The following is a 21,415-nucleotide window of genomic DNA, read 5'->3' on the forward strand; positions in this document are numbered from 1 at the left end:
GGGGTGTACATCTGGTAAATGTACAAGGGGCGAGAGAGGCCGAAAGGAAGCACCCTGAACTGGTATGTCTGTCCTTCAAAAGCAAAGCAGAGAAACTGCGTGAGACAAGGCGCCACTGGCACATGGAAATAGGCATCCTTTAAGTCGACACTTGTGAACCAGTCTGGAGAAAAGTTGTAGCACGTCTGACAGGCTGAGGCCTGGAATTCCGGTGTAGGTCAACAAATTGTTGACGAGATTTACTAGCCTCAACAGCACGCTCCAAAGTTTGTTGGGCCTGGAAGAACCGGCAGTGAACGCAGTGTACCTCTGCAGGATTCGGACAGAGGGGACAGCGCAAGCCACACCTGATGTCTAGTGATGGTAAGGGTTGACATCAGTCTGCCAAGCTCTCTGGATATATCAGCAAAAGTTTGGAGTGAGGCATCACTAAGACTTTGAGTAGCATCGTCAACCTCTGCCTCTCTCAAAGACTTTGAGAGGGCAAGGGTTAAATGGAACAGTGAGTTGCCTAGGTGACCAATGCCAGCAGCTATGTCATAGCTTTTGGTGAGGAGGTCATCAGTGACCCTACACTGAGGTCATGGGCTGCGGACATCCGGCACAGCAACATCAGCCTGAGCCACAACCAGGTTCGCAATAATGCTGTCGACGGCGGCCATACGGTTCCGACCATACTGAGCTGAATCACAGATAGAGCTAAGGGCTCAGCAATCCCGCGATAGATGGGTCAATGATTTGGCGTCTGCCCAACATCAGTGGAGCTCCTTGATATATGGCTGCAAAACTGGAACCATGGATGCTTAGGATGAAAAAAGACAGCAATCCAAAGTCTTGGTAAATTAAAAGACAGCAACTATTTGCGGCAAAGCCGTGAAACCTGACCGCCGAACGGGGGGTTGCCCCCACTTGAAAATTTTAAGAATTTAAGTGCCCTGTGGTGCATTATTTGGATTAAATTTGGACTTGAAACAGCTGTTAAATTTCGCTTGTGATCTCATGCAGTATGGCATGTTGTACCATCCTGTAGGAGTATATACAGAATATAACACCACAACAGTTTACAAATATAGCTAACTCATGCAAAAAACTTTATTGATTTAGTTTGTTGTTGATTGGGCTCAAAGACTAGGCAATTAAAATCTCAACATTCAATGAACTAGTTAACTTCATAATGCTTTCAGACTAGATCAAGATACATAACATAATACTGATGAGATTCTGCTTAGGATCAATTCACTTTTGTATGTCATCACAGATGACATTACCATGTATACATACTATTATAGTAAATACATATACAGTCAGTCTGTTCGTCTGCTCTGAACACTGACATGGCATCTAATCAGTCATTCTATACCTAGAGTGTCACATTTTCTTCTTACAGAACTACATAAACACATCAACCGACGTTCCACATCCTGGTTTCTCTCCTGTGTAAAATCATATTTGAATATCACACTGACTAAATTAATATGGATGTACAAAACATGAATACCAATCTAAAATATCTACTATACTGGCTTCTCTCCTGTGTATAATCACATCATATGAGACATAAAATCATATGAGACATAAATTTCCAGTGAATCCAGCACTATTGTTTGGTTGTCTGCACAGCAAATGTTCCTGATTGGGACAAATATATGTGTATATATATATATATACTCAACAAAAATATAAACGCAACACTTTTGGTTTTGCTCCCATTTTGTATGAGATGAACTCAAAGATCTAAAACTTTTTCCACATACACAATATCACCATTTCCCTCAAATATTGTTCACAAACCAGTCTAAATCTGTGATAGTGAGCACTTCTCCTTTGCTGAGATAATCCATCCCACCTCACAGGTGTGCCATATCAAGATGCTGATTAGACACCATGATTAGTGCACAGGTGTGCCTTAGACTGCCCACAATAAAAGGCCACTCTGAAAGGTGCAGTTTAATCACACAGCACAATGCCACAGATGTCGCAAGATTTGAGGGAGCGTACAATTGGCATGCTGACAGCAGGAATGTCAACCAGAGCTGTTGCTCGTGTATTGAATGTTCATTTCTCTACCATAAGCCGTCTCCAAAGGCGTTTCAGAGAATTTGGCAGTACATCCAACCAGCCTCACAACCGCAGACCACGTGTAACCACACCAGCCCAGGACCTCCACATCCAGCATGTTCACCTCCAAGATCGTCTGAGACCAGCCACTCGGACAGCTGCTGAAACAATCGGTTTGCATAACCAAAGAATTTCTGCACAAACTGTCAAAAACCGTCTCAGGGAAGCTCATCAGCATGCTCGTCGTCCTCATCGAGGTCTCGACCTGACTCCAGTTCGTCGTTGTAACCGACTTGAGTGGGCAAATGCTCACATTCGCTGGCGTTTGGCACGTTGGCGAGGTGTTCTCTTCACGGATGAATCCCGGTTCACACTGTTCAGGGCAGATGGCAGACAGCGTGTGTGACGTCGTGTGGGTGAGCGGTTTTCTGATGTCAATGTTGTTGATCGAATGGTCCATGGTGGCGTTGGGGTTATGGTATGGGCAGGCGTCTGTTATGGACGAAGAACACAGGTGCATTTTATTGATGGCATTTTGAATGCACAGAGATACCGTGACGAGATCCTGAGGCCCATTGTTGTGCCATACATCCAAGAACATCACCTCATGTTGCAGCAGGATAATGCACGGCCCCATGTTGCAAGGATCTGTACACAATTCTTGGAAGCTGAAAATGTCCCAGTTCTTGCATGGCCGGCATACTCACCGGACATGTCACCCATTGAGCATGTTTGGGATGCTCTGGACCGACGTATACGACAGCGTGTACCAGTTCCTGCCAATATCCAGCAACTTCACACAGCCATTGAAGAGGAGTGGACCAACATTCCACAGGCCACAATTGACAACCTGATCAACTCTATGCGAAGGAGATGTGTTGCACTGCATGAGGCAAATGGTGGTCACACCAGATACTGACTGGTATCCCCCCCCCCAATAAAACAAAACTGCACCTTTCAGAGTGGCCTTTTATTGTGGGCAGTCTAAGGCACACCTGTGCACTAATCATGGTGTCTAATCGGCATCTTGATATGGCACACCTGTGAGGTGGGATGGATTATCTCAGCAAAGGAGAAGTGCTCACTATCACAGATTTAGACTGGTTTGTGAACAATATTTGAGGGAAATGGTGATATTGTGTATGTGGAAAAAGTTTTAGATCTTTGAGTTCATCTCATACAAAATGGGAGCAAAACCAAAAGTGTTGCGTTTATATTTTTGTTGAGTATATATATGTATATATATATATATATATATATATATATATATATATAGGAAAAAAAAGGGGGGGGGGGAAGTATAGGAAAAAAAAACGCCCCCCCCCCCCCCCCCCCCCCAAAAAAAAAGTTATTTAAAGTTGAGCTTTTGTGGTGTCTGAAAAAAGCTGTAGCTTTATTTGGTAAAAATAAAAAAAGACTGAACCATTTACAAATTAAAGTGTTCACTCAGAACAACTGTGCTAAAAGGCTACGCTAACATTAGCCGATCATTAAACCTTCACAGCAGTGCAAATGTCACGTTTTATTTTTACATTATTCTCACCTCGAAAAAGCTGCAGAACTCAACTCCGTTGGTCAAACTGGGACTTCACATATATCCAAAAAGTGGGAGATTTCGGACTGAGTGGGTTTGCTCCATCACCCCGGCTGCCTGCCTCGGTCTGCCCAGGAATGATGCCTGAAGGCCGGCTTCTCCGTGCGGGTCGGCCCACTGTCGCAGTTCGATCGATATCCCACTGTGTAATAAAAATGTTATTGTGCTGTTTTGCACCTGTCTTAAAGTAACCCTGAGAATGTATTTGTTATTTAATTTTGTTTTAGCACTCTGGGGTCAGTCTGAACTGGGAGCGAAGAGCTGGATGTACTTGTTACACTGATAGCACGACTTTGTTTTCGTAACCACTAACGACTGGGAGTGAAGCATGCTGGGATCATTCTGAACTGGGAGTGAAGAACTGCTTTTATTATATCTTTGAAATAACTTTCAGATGCCTGTTGATTAAAGAAATTATGTGCGCCAGGGAGGTTGAGTTGGCCACTCACCCTCCCTTCGCGGACACACTAGAAAAGAGGGAGTAGAACCATGCTTCAACAGAGTCTGCTGCGGGTTAACGTACGAACGCCCAGCCGGTTGACAGGCGCACTCTGCTGAAGGTGTTGGCTCTCCACCTTAAAGGCGTCACGGTAAGAGAAAAATGCGCTGCAACCACTTGTGTTTGATGTAACTGCTTTTGTGGGGAATAAATATACGCCTTTTTATTCTAGCAAAATGCAGTCTGTGTGATCATTTCTGTGTGCCGATCTGACCGAACCTTGTGTTTCAAAAACATTTTTGGCGTTGTCGGCAGGATACGGTTACGCTCAGACTACACACAGAAATGTCTTGCTTTAGATTGGGAAAGAGAGATGCGGAGGTGGCATCTCAGCAGGAGTCTTGCTTTAGATTGGGAAAGAGAGATGCGGAGGTGGCATCTCAGCAGGAAGAAGTGGTCCCGGGGTGGGATGGGATCACTTTTAAGGAAATAGGCCAGCTTCTACGGCGACGTGGGGGACGCCCTGGGCCGTGGACTGGAGCGATTCCCACCGCGACTCCGCCAGTTTTATGTGAAATGTTAAAACGGGTGGAGGTTAAAGAGAAAGCTCCGTTGGGAGGTATTCATGAAATGATGTGGATTTGTGCAGAAGCCTGGAAAGAGCGGGTTTTAACTTTAGATACAGTCCGCTCATCAGAATGTGCTAAATCACAAAAGGTGACAAGATTAGAACAACAAGTGAAGCAATTGGAAATTCAAGCCGAAGAAATAGACGGTGTACCAACTTCCTTCTTGGCTGAAAAATGTAAACAAAAAGGATTGAAAGTGACTTGTGTGTCAGGGATGCGCCCTGATATGTTTGAATTGGCCTCATTGTTGAAAGAAATTGTGCAGGGAGAAAAAGGAGTGAAACCTAGTGCCCCTCCCCTACAGGAGGAGGAGGAGGAGGACTCTGATGATGATCAGCTGCAAATAGCTGCAGTCCGGAAAGGAAAGAAAGACAAAAAGAAGGGGAAAAATAAAGTAAGGCGTTCTTGGAGCTTTGACCCTTGCGAGGAAGATTAGGATGATGGTCAAACTCTTGTGGCCCGCCGAGAATTAAAACAATGGTTCACAAGTGATATTAGACCCCATGTGTGATTGGAAATATTTTGGAAAAAATCAGTTCAAGTCACCTCGGCTTTAGTGGACACAGGAGCGGAGGCCTCATTGATTCATGGAAATCCAGAGAAAATGAAGGGACCTATAGTTCCCTTAACTGGATTAGGCGGACAATTGGTGTATGGAAAAAATATATCGATACCGCTTAAAATTGGAAATATGCCAATTAAAGTGTACACTGTAATAGTGACTCCAATTAATGAATGGATAATTGGCATGGATATTTTAGCTGGAATGACTTTGCATTTAGAACAGGGTAAATTTCAATTTGGGATAGCAAACGTAAGAATGATTCTGGTGGGAAAAGTAAAAATGAAACCTTTTCCCATTCCAGAGGCTACATGTGTGAATCAGAAACAATATCGTATTCCTGGAGGACAAGCAGAAATTACTGCAACCATAAAAGACTACTTGGAGGCAGGAGTTTTGAAACCAGTGACAACAAAATGGAATAATCCATTGTGGCCAGTTCGTAAATCGGATGGTACATGGAGAATGACTGTAGACTTTAGAGGTCTAAATAAACATACACCGGCTTTGACTTCAGCTGTACCTGATGCTGTGAGTATAATTGAACGAGTGCAACATCATAGTGGTACGTGGTATGCTGTTATAGATTTGGCCAATGCATTCTTTACCATACCAATCCCAGAGGATAGGATGGAACAGTTTGCATTTACGTGGGAAGGATGGCAATATACATTCACAAGATTGCCACAAGGATATTTACACAGTCCCACTATTTGTCATAGAGTGGTGGCGGAGCATTTGGAACAGTTCCAGGTTCCAATGAGAATGATGATCTCACATTACATTGATGACATTATGCTTCAAGGAGATACAGAAGCAGAAGTAGTGGAATATCTACCGAAATTAGTGACTCATATGAAATCATTTGGCTGGGAAATTAATCCAGCAAAGATTCAGGGACCAGCTCAAACAGTGAAATTCTTAGGAATAGTTTGGAATAAAGGAGAGAGGGAAATCACACAAAAAGCTAAAGAGAAAATAGCTAACTTTCCAGTACCTCACAGTAAGACAGATGCACAACGATATATTGGTTTATTTGGATTTTGACATTTAGGACAGATTTTGCAGCCTTTATATCGATGCACTAGAAAAAAAGAAGAGTTTGTATGGGGAGAGGAACAACAATGCTCATTTGATATGGCAAAGGAAGCCATACAGCAGGCTGTGTCCTTAGGAAAAATGCAATCAGGACCAGTAGAACTTCAAGTGTCTGCTCTAAATGATTATACTAATTGGAGCTTATGGCAAAAACAAAACAGGATACGAAAACCTTTAGGATTCTGGTCGAGAAAACTCCCGGACGCAGGTATGCGTTATACACCTTTTGAAAAACAGCTTTTAGCATGCTATTGGGCGTTGATTGAAACTGAATCACAAACGGTGGGACATGAAGTAATGATGAGGACACAGATACCTATTCTCTCATGGGTGATGAGTAATCCCACCACTCACCGAATAGGGACAGCTCAGGAGGCTAGTGTGATAAAATGGAAATGGTATGTGTCAGAGCGTGTAAAACCAGGTGAAAAAGGGGTGTCATTGCTGCATGAACAAGTAGCTGATGCTCCTGAGGAAGATGAGGAACCTTTTGAAGTTCAACCATTGGAGGAATTTCCTGTTAAAGCAGGAAAAAGGTGGGATGATTTGTCAGATGATGAGAAAAGTCGAGCATGGTTTACTGATGGTTCCTGTCAATATCAAGCAGGAAAAAGGCGATGGAAAGCAGGAGCTTTTAACCCACAATTAGGTCAGTCTCTGGAAGAATTAGGAGAAGGAAAAAGCAGTCAGTGGGCGGAGTTGAAGGCCGTGCATATGGTGGTCATGCAGGGAGGACCACAGGGCCTCCATATTTATACAGACTCATGGTCAGTGACCCAAGGACTACTTACCTGGATGCCTACATGGCATGCCACTAATTGGAAAATACATTCTAAAGAAGTTTGGGGAAGAGAATTGTGGGAAGACATTTGGGAAAAGGCTAAAACAATTCCTATTACTGTGATGCATGTAGATGCACACACTAATGGACAAGACTCAGAAGCTTTATATAATAAAGCTGCAGATCAATTAGTAAAAGTAATGATTGAATTAAGACAATCCAGCCCAGGATTGGCTAGATGGGCTCATGTCAAAGCAGGACATTGGGGGGTTCAAGGTACCCTAAAATGGGCCAGAGATCGAGGTATTGATCTAAAATTGGATGATGTGAAAACAGCAATCACTGAGTGTGAACAATGTCAACACCACCGGAAGGGTGTTCCTCAACATTTGCATGGGCAGTTAAATCGTGGAAAAAGTCCTGGTCAAATTTGGCAGTTAGATTTTATTGGACCACTGCCCCATGTCTAAGGGATGTAGACATGCATGCACTGCTGTAGATACATTTTCTGGGGTCTTGGTAGTGCATCCATGTAAATTTGCAAATCAAATGGCCACACTTAAGTGTTTGAAAATAATACAGCAGTATTATGGTTTGCCAGTACTCATTTTACAGGAAATAAAGTGAAAGAGTGGGCCCAAGAACATCATGTTGAATGGATTTATCATATTCCCTATTACCCGCAAGCGGCGGGGTTAATAGAGCGAATGAACGGGCTTCTTAAAGAGACCCTACGGAAGCTGTCAAAAGATCGCACTATGCGACATTGGAAACAGGACTTGACTACTGCTGTGGATCAGTTGAACAATCGACCTTTAGGGTCGGGATCCACACCCTTGATAAGAATGATTTCAGGAGAAATGATAGAGCATACTACAGAAAGCATCAAAATGTGGAAAATTGATCCACAAGCGGAACTACCTGTCAGAGCAACTCCAGGCTCAGCAGGACTAGACTTAAACAACCTAACGGACCGCCTAAGGCGGCAGAAATTATAGCTCAAGGGAATGATGCAACTGTTAGTATACTCTATCAGGGTGAAGAAAAATGGGTAAATGTGCCTGTATAAGAGAAGACTAATCGTTGTCATTCTACCCGTAGTTACACTTGTGTTGTCTAGGCTCGGATTGATGCCCTGCTGGGAGTTGCTGATCGGGCGATCGAAGACCACAAGAGGCGGGCGTCGCTATGGCAACCAGTGGAAGCCCCGGGATTGGAGGTGTCGGCTGCTGGGTCATACTCCTCCTTGTAGGTGGTGCCATGGTCTCCGGTTGTTGGGGAATGACGGAAGGACATCAAGTGAGAGAAGTCCAACCACGAGTGGAGCTCGTCTGGAGAAATCTCACTAAAACAAGTCAACAGGACAATTTTACTTGTGCCACAAGCAACAGTGAAGACAAAGGTATATTGGCAAGTTACCTTTCCAAAAATTCCAATTTGCAGAAGACGTCGAAGGGCGTGGTATGACACTCTATTAGGAGGAACAGGGACTGTCCTGGGAGTATCAAACACAGTTGATAATGAGGTAACTAGAACAATGCTATCTAATACTGGACAATATTCGTCTCAAGCGCTCCATCAGGTTGGAGAGTGGTTACCAACCGCATTGGTGGGGCAATTACAAAATGCTAATTTATGGCAAAAAGTTTTCAATGGCAATTGAAATTATGGAATGAAACTTATGATGCATTTCAGCGAATAGTTACTACAGGGAACTATCATGATTGGAGAAGGATTTGGAACATTAGCAACACCTTATGGTTAAAGCTACATCCAGAATATACACAATGTAATGAAACAGTATGTACTGGGTATTGGACCCAGTACAATGTGACACAACCAAAGGTTGTTTGTAAATATCAAGTGTTACCTGTGATAACGACTAATGGCTATTGGTTCTTGCATATGGATGGAGAGTGGTTAGAACCAAAAACTAATACGACTTTTGATACCAAAATGTGTGACAAAACAGATAAAGGTATGGCCTGTGTGCTGCAAACGGGATATGCCAATCCATGTCTAACCGACTCAGAGGTTGTACTTTGTGACTGGACTAGGGAAACACCAAGAGAAATGTTGTGGCAGATCGGCCCACATGCTCTGTGTGTTGAAAAATAATTCACAAGTACCTTCGGTTCCGTTTACTGGCTGCCTGAACAATGTGCACTTATGGCATTGGGGAGACCGGACGTATCGTTTGACTAATTATTCTGTATCAAGTCGGCTGACTTCGGTACAATGGGATGTATTGCATTCCCCATGGAGTCTTTCCCTGGAGCGTTTCAAATGCGCATTGGAACAATCTACGGAAATTCAGCAATTAATAGAGTCACATACGTCCAACATCTCCAGTCTCATGGTGTCTACATTGATAGCTAGTGACCGGGTAAAACATGTGGCAAAATTAGTACAGCAAGCATCAGCACATCATTGGTGGGATATCTTTTCAGGGATGTCTGTCACTGCCAGGAGTACCTTAGTGCCACCTTTGATACTATTAATTATAGCAATATGTGTGATGACTTTTTGTAACACTTTTACATGTATCTATGTTATACGTTTAAGGCGAGAGGTGGAATGGGTAATATTTCAACGAATGCGATGAAATTGACACTGTTAATTCATGACAGGTATAATCACGACTATATTACTCAAAATTTTGTTTGTGAATCACTAGAAGAAATGTGGGAAATGCTATGGCAGGACATAATCGTTGGAATAGGCTGGAGCCCAGCCTTACCTGAATCTGTTGGTGGTTACATAAATTGACTGGTGCAAAACACCAAGAGTGGAATGTGTAATAAAAATGTTATTGTGCTGTTTTGCACCTGTCTTAAAGTAACCCTGAGAATGTATTTGTTATTTAATTTTGTTTTAGCACTCTGGGGTCAGTCTGAACTGGGAGCGAAGAGCTGGATGTACTTGTTACACTGATAGCACGACTTTGTTTTCGTAACCACTAACGACTGGGAGTGAAGCATGCTGGGATCATTCTGAACTGGGAGTGAAGAACTGCTTTTATTATATCTTTGAAATAACTTTCAGATGCCTGTTGATTAAAGAAATTATGTGCGCCAGGGAGGTTGAGTTGGCCACTCACCCTCCCTTCGCGGACACACTAGAAAAGAGGGAGTAGAACCATGCTTCAACAGAGTCTGCTGCGGGTTAACGTACGAACGCCCAGCCGGTTGACAGGCGCACTCTGCTGAAGGTGTTGGCTCTCCACCTTAAAGGCGTCACGGTAAGAGAAAAATGCGCTGCAACCACTTGTGTTTGATGTAACTGCTTTTGTGGGGAATAAATATACGCCGTTTTATTCTAGCAAAATGCAGTCCGTGTGATCATTTCTGTGTGCCGATCTGACCGAACCTTGTGTTTCAAAACACCCACCAAGTTGTCAGTCCTCCCTCGGTTGGCGTCACTCTGAAAAGTAGCTGAAAAAAGCTTCTCCCAGCAGGGTGATAGAGAATCGTTCTACTGCTGTTTTTTTTTAAAGCTTTTTTGTCGTTCAAAGATTAAAAGAATTTATTGTTGTCATATGCACAAAGGAACATGTTCCCTGCACAATGAAATGTGTCTACTGCATTTAACCCATCCTAGGTTTGCCTAGGATGGTAGGTTTGCCAGTTAGGAGCAGAGGTTGCCTTTAGGCGCCTGGGGACCAGCTCCAGATGTAAATCCCTACCTTAGGTCAACAGCAGGGCTGAGCAAACCAAGACCGACCTCATGACAACAGACGACACACACATAACACACAACACACATTCAGGTGACGCAAATTCAAGATGGCGATCGCTGAACTTTTTTGAGGTTGTGGAAACAGCCAGAGTGTGACAGAGAATCTGCAGTGGTAGAGTCGCCGTAATTTTTACCCAATCAAAATGCATGTCGTCTTCACGTTGCGGATTCCAAGATGGCCGCCTCCATCTCCAGTAAACACACCACTTTTTTATGATAAATTTCTCAGCAATTTGGAGTTTTCCGCTAAAATACCATTTCACGGATTTGAGGAAATAAAAATTAATGTTTTGCTAGTTCTTTTAGACGGCGAGATTTTGCAAAAAGACGGAAATCCATCCAAAGATGGTGAATAAGCATCCATGTGGAACACTGAACTCAAGTTTCTGAGTGACTTTGAAAAAGGCACTTGAAGTGGTGGTTTCTGCAGGGGTATTGTCGACCCCAAGCCTGAATAAAGCCAACTGAACAGCTTGCTTGACAAAGGATAGTCCAGGTCCGGTTTGCGGCAGGTACTCAGCCTCAGAGGTCTGAGAGCCCACTAAGTGATACAGTTTGTATCACTTGTCATGTACAAGGAATCAGTTGCAGCAATAGACATGACATCTTCTTCCTGCTGAGTAACTACATCGGTCTGATCAGCCTCATTAGGGACAACAGGAACTGTCACGGCATCCCTAGGCTGTAGATTCAGAAGCAAGGACTTAATCTGAGCAAACTCAGAAGTCAACGTTTCAACCTTTTCAGCCAAAGCATGGTCATGAGTAACCTTAGCAGAAGGGGTCCGTGCATGTGGGCGTTTACGGCGCTTTGGTGCCTTTCTGGGACTGGAGACCAAAGTCCTACTAGGCATCCCACTTTCCAATGCCACAAGTCTAGCAGATCTCTCTGCCAGTGGCATACTGGCACAATTAAGGCAGTCATCACCAGTCAGGGCTTCCCTCAGGTGTCCGATCCCAAGACACGAGGGGCAAAGCATATGTCCATCATCTGGGCTCAAGGGAGCCAAACAGGTACTACAGCCATGCAACAAAGGCCTTGACAACATTGTGAACTGCATGCAGATGGCTAACAAGGCCTGATGGTTACAGATAGAAAGACAAAGCGTGAATCACTCGCAGTGTATGAACCGCTCACAGCCACAGACTCAACACGAGGCACGGAGCGTGAAGCGCTCACAGCCACAGACTCAACACGAGGCACGGAGCGTGAAGCGCTCACAGCCACAGACTCAACACGAGGCACGGAGCGTGAAGCGCTCACAGCCACAGACTCAACACGAGGCACGGAGCGTGAAGCGCTCACAGCCACAGACTCAACACGAGGCACGGAGCGTGAAGCGCTCACAGCCACAGACTCAACACGAGGCACGGAGCGTGAAGCGCTCACAGCCACAGACTCAACACGAGGCACGGAGCGTGAAGCGCTCACAGCCACAGACTCAACACGAGGCACGGAGCGTGAAGCGCTCACAGCCACAGACTCAACACGAGGCACGGAGCGTGAAGCGCTCACAGCCACAGACTCAACACGAGGCACGGAGCGTGAAGCGCTCACAGCCACAGACTCAACACGAGGCACGGAGCGTGAAGCGCTCACAGCCACAGACTCAACACGAGGCACGGAGCGTGAAGCGCTCACAGCCACAGACTCAACACGAGGCACGGAGCGTGAAGCGCTCACAGCGTAAAAGCTACTACAAGGCATGGAGCGTGAAGCGCTCACAGCCACAGACTCAACACGAGGCACGGAGTGTGAAACACTCACAGCCACAGACAACACGAGGCACGGAGCGTGAAGCGCTCACAGCCACAGACTCAACACGAGGCATGGAGTGTGAAACACTCACAGCCACAGACTCAACACGAGGCACGGAGCGTGAAGCGCTCACAGCCACAGACTCAACACGAGGCATGGAGTGTGAAACACTCACAGCCACAGACTCAACACGAGGCACGGAGTGTGAAACACTCACAGCCACAGACAACACGAGGCACGGAGCGTGAAGCGCTCACAGCCACAGACTCAACACGAGGCATGGAGTGTGAAACACTCACAGCCACAGACTCAACACGAGGCACGGAGCGTGAAGCGCTCACAGCCACAGACTCAACACGAGGCATGGAGTGTGAAACACTCACAGCCACAGACTCAACACGAGGCACGGAGCGTGAAGCGCTCACAGCCACAGACTCAACACGAGGCACGGAGCGTGAAGCGCTCACAGCCACAGACTCAACACGAGGCACGGAGCGTGAAGCGCTCACAGCCACAGACTCAACACGAGGCACGGAGCGTGAAGCGCTCACAGCCACAGACTCAACACGAGGCACGGAGTGTGAAACACTCACAGCCCAAGTGCTAAGTCACTTACAGCAACGACAACAGTAGCTGGCAGCGGAGCCGCTGAACTTAGTAAAATGGCGGCAGTGCAGACTAAGTACTTCAAGGAGTGGAAAAAACACTCACAGCAAGCCCAACACAGTACACTACCACGTAGGTAACAGGGTTAGCATCACAACTAAACAAGTAGCCAGCTTTCGTTGAAACAACACAGCTAAAGGGTTAGTGGCTACCAGCTAATGGCTTCAACTGTGCACAGAGGAAAACACCCAGCAGGGCAGCGGCGAAGGCACGCACCTGGCAAGGAAGGTGTACTCACGACAAAACGGTGAAGCCGTGTCTCGCAGCCTCTGGAGGACGTGTGTGTGCACACAGCTCCAACCGAAAGTGGGTTGCGAGGCTACAAGCGAGAGCGGCAATCGCAGCTAAATGCATTCTCAGCCTCTTCAGAATGCGAGAATGTAGAAAAAAAACGATCGCTGGGTTCGTCTGGCATATAAAGACAACCAGTGACGTCACTCAGGTCACATCCAATGGCGTAACTTTGTTGGTATATATTCTCGACCTCTCTGTGCTGCGCACATGTAGTTATCCAGGTGCTAAAGCACCGCCCTCTGGCGGTCAGGAGGAATGAAATAGAAAACTTTTTATCCCTAATTTTATTGAGTGCAGGACACCAGCGTGGTTTAGGTTTAAAAACCATTTTAGGAACACACCCAGCCTCCTTAGAGGTACGATGTATGACATTAACAATAGTAGGAAGTCCACCTGTAACATTATGCTGAGCAAATGATAATACATTGAAACATTTAAGTTTTGTGCTATTACAATAATTTACATTGTTTCACATTAAAATCAATGATTGGTGTAAAAGAATTTATAAGAACAATAAAATCAATGTGTAAAAGTAAATGATCACCAGTGGTGGGCACAGCTAACCAAAAAGTTAGCTTCAATAACTGCTAATCAGCTAACTAAAAAGTTATCTTTTATAAAACTAAACTGATAAACCACCCCAAAAAAATATTGGAAGCTACAGCTAACCCATAACTTTCACTATTGTCTTCAGTACACTCTCAGCTACTAACAAGCCAACTTTTAGTTTCAACATCGCGATAGCTTCTGGTAGCGTCAAAGGCAACCACATACCCAAACAATGAGTCAGCACTTCTGTCTTTGTGCGCCCTGCCCCCTGCTGGAAGCTCCTGTTTACTACGTATTTTGCAGCAGTGAAACAGTTGAGAGGAGTTAAGCTCAACTCTATACAAAAAAAAAAAAAGTCATTATTCCTTAACAGCCAACAGTGGTGCCGCCGTAGGGCAGAGGTCTTGGAAAATAAAGCAGTGTTGACGTGGTTTTGATTTATAAATCAAATTAATCCGGACAGTATAACTGTTTGCATTCAAACAGGTGGAACTTCACAGAGGAACCTCACGAGATCTGTTACCACCGGAGGAACTGGCCTACTCCCCAGGTCTCAGGAGCACGTAGAGGAACGTCCCGGTGTTTGTCCCTGTCAGCCATCACTGCAGCGAAGACTCACCGGGTTCACACAGATCCCTAACCCAAACCTTAACCCTTTAACTTCAACTTACAGAAACCTGATTTTTGTTTGTTTTTTTTATGTGATTTCAAGGGTTCACAAAGTTTTTGTTTTTTTTTTATCTTGGCACTGTGTGAACACCAACAGCTCCTACAGAGGTGTCAGTGTTTCTGTGGTTTTCAGAAACACTTTACACGGAACAGGTGCAAAATAAAACTTGTAACAAACATAAAATGTATCAACTCATGACATCAAGTCAAAAGCTAATTAATGGGTAACAGCATTAGCATTAGCTCAGTAATTTGACAACTTTAACAAGTTGATGGAGGATCAAATGTAAGAAAGAATTTTTAAAAAATACCAGAGGAATAAAAACTTGGTTTGTGAGTTTGATTTGGTTTTTAACTGAAATTGAAGGTTTAAAAATAAAAGTGGGAACGTTGTAGCACTGCCGTGTGACTGTTAGCATGTAGTGGGATCCGTGTGGCTAGCTGCCAGGATCCTGTCCCGGTTTTCCTCATACCGCTGCAGCATGTTCTGGAGGTCGTGATCCGCTGGAATAACCTGCAAAAAAATGAAATAAAAATCAGAAAGTCATCTGAAGGAAACAGCAGCTGCACTTTGAGGAAAACAGCTTTTACAGAAGTCTGGGAGCTCACTCAGAGTTCTTTTAACACTCTTGGTGTTGACCCTTACAATGTGTTGGCACTATAACTAAGAGTGGATCATATCAGTGCCATCACAATGTCATGGGTTCAAACCCGACCTGACACCTTTGGATCATCAAATCCCCAAACTACAATATTAAATAAAAACTGTTGAAAATCAGATGATATCAAGGACTTTAACTTTTTATTCTGCATCTACACATAACGACGACAAGTCACGAATGCCACAAAGTAAACATTCTTGGCTGCTGATCATGAATGTGATGATTTGAGGCAGAGGTGTCAGGTGTCCTCAGGAACTGTTGCAACCTGTTACCACACGTTACGATTAATGGCACGTGTTGCTGGAGAATTATCAGGAACCATTACGCACGGTCAAGAAAGGCGCATTGTTACATTCTGTCACGTGAATGAGGCGAATTGTCTCCACACACACACCCATTTTCATCCATCAGCTGCTGAACAATTCAGATCACTCCAGTTTGCTCCTCAAAATCCACAGCAGAAGAACTTTGTGACTGCATGCGTAGTTGGGCTCTGTGCCATGGAGTGGCGCAGAGAGGAGGAACTGCAGTTCTTGGAGAGAGCCAGATGTGTGGCTCCACCCAGCTTTCGTCTTGTATGTTTTCCCAAACATCAGGCACAGCAGCAGCAAGTGGAACACCTGCAGGAGCGCGCTAAGGAACATTGGAATGAGACTTTTAGCCGACTTGGCGTCACTGTCCTTCTTCAGCACACTGCAGCAATGAAACTGAATGTGGTGCAGCAGGGTTTAATTGTGCACACATCAGAGAAGAACGCTGTCACACTCTATTAAGGATCATCACTAATCAAGACGGATCAATATGCTCAGTTGCGACCTCCATGACATGAGGCGAAATGAGGGTGGTGTGTGACATTAGTGGAAGACTTTTTGACAGCCAAAAACATGCTCCACGAAAATCATGAATATCACGCACCATCACACACTAAATCTATTCAGATGCGTTAAGTCACGTTAAGAATGTCAGGAATGTCCCAAGAATGACGCACACATGACATTCGTAACACGTTCTGCCTATGTGTAAATGCAGCATTATACTTCAGACAAGATTTAAATTAAAATAAATAAGTGTTTAACACTTTGTAAATTATTCATTTAACTCTGAAATGTGCAGCAGAACGATGCTCCCTCACAACACAGGAAACATTCCTCATCGGAGAGTCACCAAGTAACCGTTCATTTGACACAAAGTCATTCCAGTAGTACATAAGAACCTTCCAACAAGACCGAGTACCAAAGAGTTCCCGTCACTGGCCTTAGGCCACTGGACACAGTAAGACAGGGAGCACCAGGACTCAAAGACATCAGCATTATCAAACACGTCTGTCCAGAAACCTCATGAGATCTTCCCAGCTGTTTCTGGATCTCAAACTCCGTGGACCCAGAGACATGAAGGTCACTGCTGAAATCAGTGAATGTCTCCACAAGTTCAACAGTTCCACCACATACAGAGACACTTCTGATGGATGAGCCAAGGAAGTACTGAAAGGTTGGCTCTCAGTCATCATCCAGGCTAACCACAGGAGGGACCAGGATTACCCAGAGTACAGAGGTGACTCACCAAAACAGGGGCAGGAACTGGTGATGATGTCCGTCTGACGAGCCAATCCTCATAAAGCTGGTGGATGGACTCCAGATACTCCTGATAAAGAAACACACAGACTTCAGTCCACAGAGTGGCAGTTCTCAGGTTTGACTGGACTGACTGATGACATGTGGTTTCAAAAGCCTCACCAGTGGAATGACCTTCTCTTCCTCTCTGCATCGATGATTTATTCTCTTGTAGCAGGTCTGAGGAGAAGTCTGCAAGTAGACTGGAACAGGGACAACAAGCCTTAGAATGACAGCACATCAGCTCTTCACATCTCAACCCTCATCTATGATTTTTAACTGTTTCCTTTAGTTCAGTGATTTGGTGTTATTGTGGTCAGAATCTCACACCAAACAGCAGTCAACCTGTTCATTAAGGTCAATCCAGGTTCTAGTCCTTTAGCACGACCAACCCTCGTCTCAGAGAGTCTGTATGTTTGGGCCTTCAGAAATGGAGTCACAACAGATATTGGATTAAATCATTCCCTAATAAACAGGACACCATGTTGTGTGGGCCGCTGAAGAGGAGGTACTGCTGGCCCACCACCACCAGATGGCGCCCTGCTTGGAGTGCGGCCTCCAAGCACGAGAGGGCGTCGGAGCCACTGGGAGTGACAGCTGTCACTTATCAGCACCAGCTGTCACTCATCACCATCACTATAAAGGCCGGACTGCAACTCCACCTCCTCGCCGAGAAATCAGCTACCACTCGAGGTAACCTTCTCTGCGGTGATTGATATTGTAACTAAACATTGTTCTGTGTGCAGCCGTGTTCCTGCGGGCTCTGTCTAAAGCTGGATTGGCGGATAGTGGGAGTGCAACGTTCTTCGCTTCTCACTCCATCCAGGGAAGAGACTAACAGGAGCTGCATGGGTGAAACTGTTTCTGGAGGTGGAGGTTCTCCCTCCCGGAGGAACTGATCAAGGGACGATTACTGGGTGTGTCTTCACACACCCACCATTAACTGTTTCTGTTTCTGCCAGCAGTACCTGGTCTGACAGCTGGAGACGGTGGCCACCTGGGACTCGGGACTTGGCGGCTCCGGTGTTCTTCAGATCCGCTGGCGGTGGAAGCCGTGTGGGATCCGGCTCTTCTCTGGACAGACGTCTTCTATCCTCGAGCCTGCCCACACGTCACCTTTGCATATTGATTGCATACAAATTCTGTGATTGTCTGTATTTCGTTGTGCAATTCACAACATTAAATTGTTACTTTTTGGCTCATCCACTGTCCGTTCATTAACGCCCCCTGTTGTGGGTCCGTGTTCCTACACCTTCCCAACACACCAGCTGTTAACCGTCCAACAACTGTGGCAACAGACTAAGCAGCTTATCCCACACCCCTCTATCCTTGGCCAAGTTCTCCAAAACTTCCTCTGGGATCCCGAGGCCTTCCTGAGCCAGCTGGGAAATATATTCTCTCCAGTGTGTTTTGGGTCATAGTCATGCTTGGAAGATCACCCTAGAGAGACAACCAGGGGGCATTCTCACCAAATGCCCCAATTATGTCAGCTGGCTCTACTCCGGGTCTCTCCTGGATATTGGAGCGTCTCATCCTGTCCCTGAGTGTAAGCCCAAATACCCGATGGAGAAACATCATCTCCTCTGGTTCAATTTGTGACCTTGTTCTTTCAGTCTTTACCCAAAGCTCATGACCAAAGTTGAGGATAGGAGAATAAATCGACTGTTAAATCGAGAGGCTCACAGCATATTCTGGCACAGTGTCTACGGGTGTTCAAAGACAGCTCCAAGCCGTTTGTCAATCTCACACTCCATCTTACCTCCACTCGTGAACAATGCCCCACAATCCACCTTTATCTGACACAGCACCAACATCCATCAGGAACAGGTCTGATGGAATGCAGAGAATGGGGACACAGCTCCTACTTCTGGTCATACAGAGACCAAAGTGCACACTACCGTGTTTCCGGTACCCCACACAAGACCTCAGGGAAGCCAGTTTTCTGAGTACATAAATCACATGTACACTGCTCAAGCACACTCCCCTCTAATATTCATGTGAAAGTCAAGAGGAGGCCACCGTTCCACAACCCACATTGCTCCTCCTGAATCCACGGTTCAGCTGTCAGTCTAAGGGTCTCCTGTCGTGCACCCTGGCTTTCTCAGGGAGGCTGACAGGTGTGACACTTCTGTAGCTTGAACACACTCTGGTCCCTTTTTTGAAAAATTGGGAACCACAACCCCAGTTTGCCCATCCAGAGGTACTGTCACAGGCGTCCACACAGCATTGTATAGGTGTGCCAACCATGACAGCCCAACAATGTCCAGAGACTTCTGCATCTCAGGGTGACTCTCGTCCACTCCCAGGGTGTCACCACTGAGGAGTTTTTTTAACAATCTTAGTGACGTCCGGCAAAGAAATGGCACCAGATCTGCCAAAGTCTTTCACCCGTGCCTCCTCTAAGGAGGGCATGTCAGGAGGGTTAAGGAGAGCATCTTAGTGTTCCTTGTACTGCCTGATAACATTACCAGTCCAGGTTAGCAGCTCTCCACCCTTGCTGAATCCAGCCTGGGCTAAGAAGTGCCTCTTGGTCCTGAGACATTTGATTTCACCAGAACCAGTTTGAGGCATTTTCCATGGCCTCTGCAAACTCCTCCCATGCCTGCGTTTTTACCTCAGCCACCACTGACAGTCCTTCTGGACTGCTTGTACCCATATGTTGATTATGGAGACCTCCGTGTCAACCAGACACTCTTTACCTTGATAGCTTCCCTCACTGCATGTGCCCACCAGCGGGTTCTGGGATTGCCACCATAAGCACTGACAACCATCTGGCCACAAGGTAAAGTAGCTGTCTCAACAATGCAGCTTTGAACATGGACAACTCCGATTCCATGTCCCTGAGCTCCGTTGGGACGTAGGAGAAGTTCCTTCAGAGGTGAAAGTTGAAGGTCTGAACAGATTTCTGTCTAATGTGCTTGCTGTGGCTGTGAACATCCTGTGAAGCTTCTGGCCACCTGCAGTTTGGGAGCAGTGTCGTATTAATATCATTAATACAAATCGTCACTTTTGCAGCAAGTTTTGTAAACATGTCAGGGGATGAACACATGAAGATTTCCAGCTCACTGAACACATCTTAGACTTCATTTTCATCGATCATTAGGAGATATAAACAGGATGGGACTGTGTGGGAAATGTGTCTGGAGGAGCCAGTTCTCAACAACTGGCTCGACAGGAAGCCTAGCGACACGAGCCTAGTGAGGGAAGCCACCAAGACCCCCAGACAACTCTGAAGGACTTATAGGTTTCTGTTGCCATGACTGGAAAAACTGTGGATAAAGCTGTAAATGGCTGTAATTTCTAAATGGTTCCTGTGAACCACGTGTTGACTGTGGTACTGGACAGAGGCAACGTTACCAAAATGAAGACATTGTCCAAATACTAATGCACCTGGTCTGTACTTCCCTAATTATCAAAACCTAATGTGTAAAATGACTATGAACTGCTTTTAAACACTTAGCTCATGTATAAAATAAATGATGTGGTAATTCTGAGTGATGTAGAAATTTTCCAATTTGCAGATGAGGTTTTTTTTCTTTTTCTTCTATGATTATGGAGTATATTGGTAATCCTGATTAATGACAATGGTAAAGGTAATCCTGGGTTGTTTAATGAGGTCTTTTGATAGTCTGAGGTAAAATTAGAGCTTTTGGGACAATGAGTCATTGCTTGGAAACGTAATTTAATTTACAATGGGACAAATATCAAATATTGTGGCAACAAATGTATTAATTTTAACACAGAGTGACCTCTAGGTGTCCTCAGTGAATTTGTGGTTTCTCACCAATCAGACTGACAGGGATGCATATGTTGGCTGTGATCCAGTCAAACCACTCGCTGAGGACGGCGTAGTCCACCTGTGGCATCCTGCTGCTGAAAGACAACGGCTCATGATGATTCAACGCACCATGAAGTCATGAACATACGAACATTTGCACAAACTCAAGTTGGACACGGACACTTGCTGATGTTTAAAAAGTCTGATTTACAAAGACTTTGTGGCCTATGCAACTGATTTATTTTTTTTTTTTTTTGCAAAAGAAGTTTAGTCTGTGCACAAAACAATGACCTCTGCAGGTGCACACCCTCTCTCCTCAAGGCCCCTTTCAGCACCTCATGATGGATTTCACTGAATTAACCCCAGCAGTGGGTAAGAAATATTCCCAGCAGAAGGGAAGAGATACTGCCTTGTGATTGTGGGTATGTTTTCCAAATGGGTTGAGGCATTTCCAACAAAATATCCATCCATCCATTTTCTTCCGCTTTATCTGGAGTCGGGTCGCGGGGGCAGCAGCTCAAACAAAGCCG

The 21,415-nt window shown here is 45.2% G+C and overlaps 1 protein-coding gene across 3 annotated transcripts in view; it reads right to left on the reverse strand.

Annotated features, from left to right (window-relative positions):
- Window positions 1-14,853: 14,853 nt before the first annotated feature.
- The window catches only part of tk2 (thymidine kinase 2), a 71,004-nt gene continuing 64,442 nt past the window's right edge, over window positions 14,854-21,415 (reverse strand). For 2 of the 3 annotated variants that reach the window (XM_034184750.1, XM_034184752.1), the window contains 4 exons: window positions 20,892-20,980; window positions 17,231-17,310; window positions 17,058-17,138; window positions 14,854-15,349 (listed from right to left, as the gene is read on the reverse strand). In XM_034184750.1, the coding sequence (XP_034040641.1) occupies window positions 15,248-15,349; window positions 17,058-17,138; window positions 17,231-17,310; window positions 20,892-20,980 (352 nt within the window). In that variant the 3' untranslated portion in view covers window positions 14,854-15,247. The remainder of the gene's footprint in view (window positions 15,350-17,057; window positions 17,139-17,230; window positions 17,311-20,891; window positions 20,981-21,415) is intronic. The other variant, XM_034184751.1, reaches the window with a different exon arrangement.

This window comes from Thalassophryne amazonica, chromosome 13 (assembly GCF_902500255.1).
Source record: "Thalassophryne amazonica chromosome 13, fThaAma1.1, whole genome shotgun sequence".
Lineage (NCBI taxonomy): Eukaryota > Metazoa > Chordata > Actinopteri > Batrachoidiformes > Batrachoididae > Thalassophryne > Thalassophryne amazonica.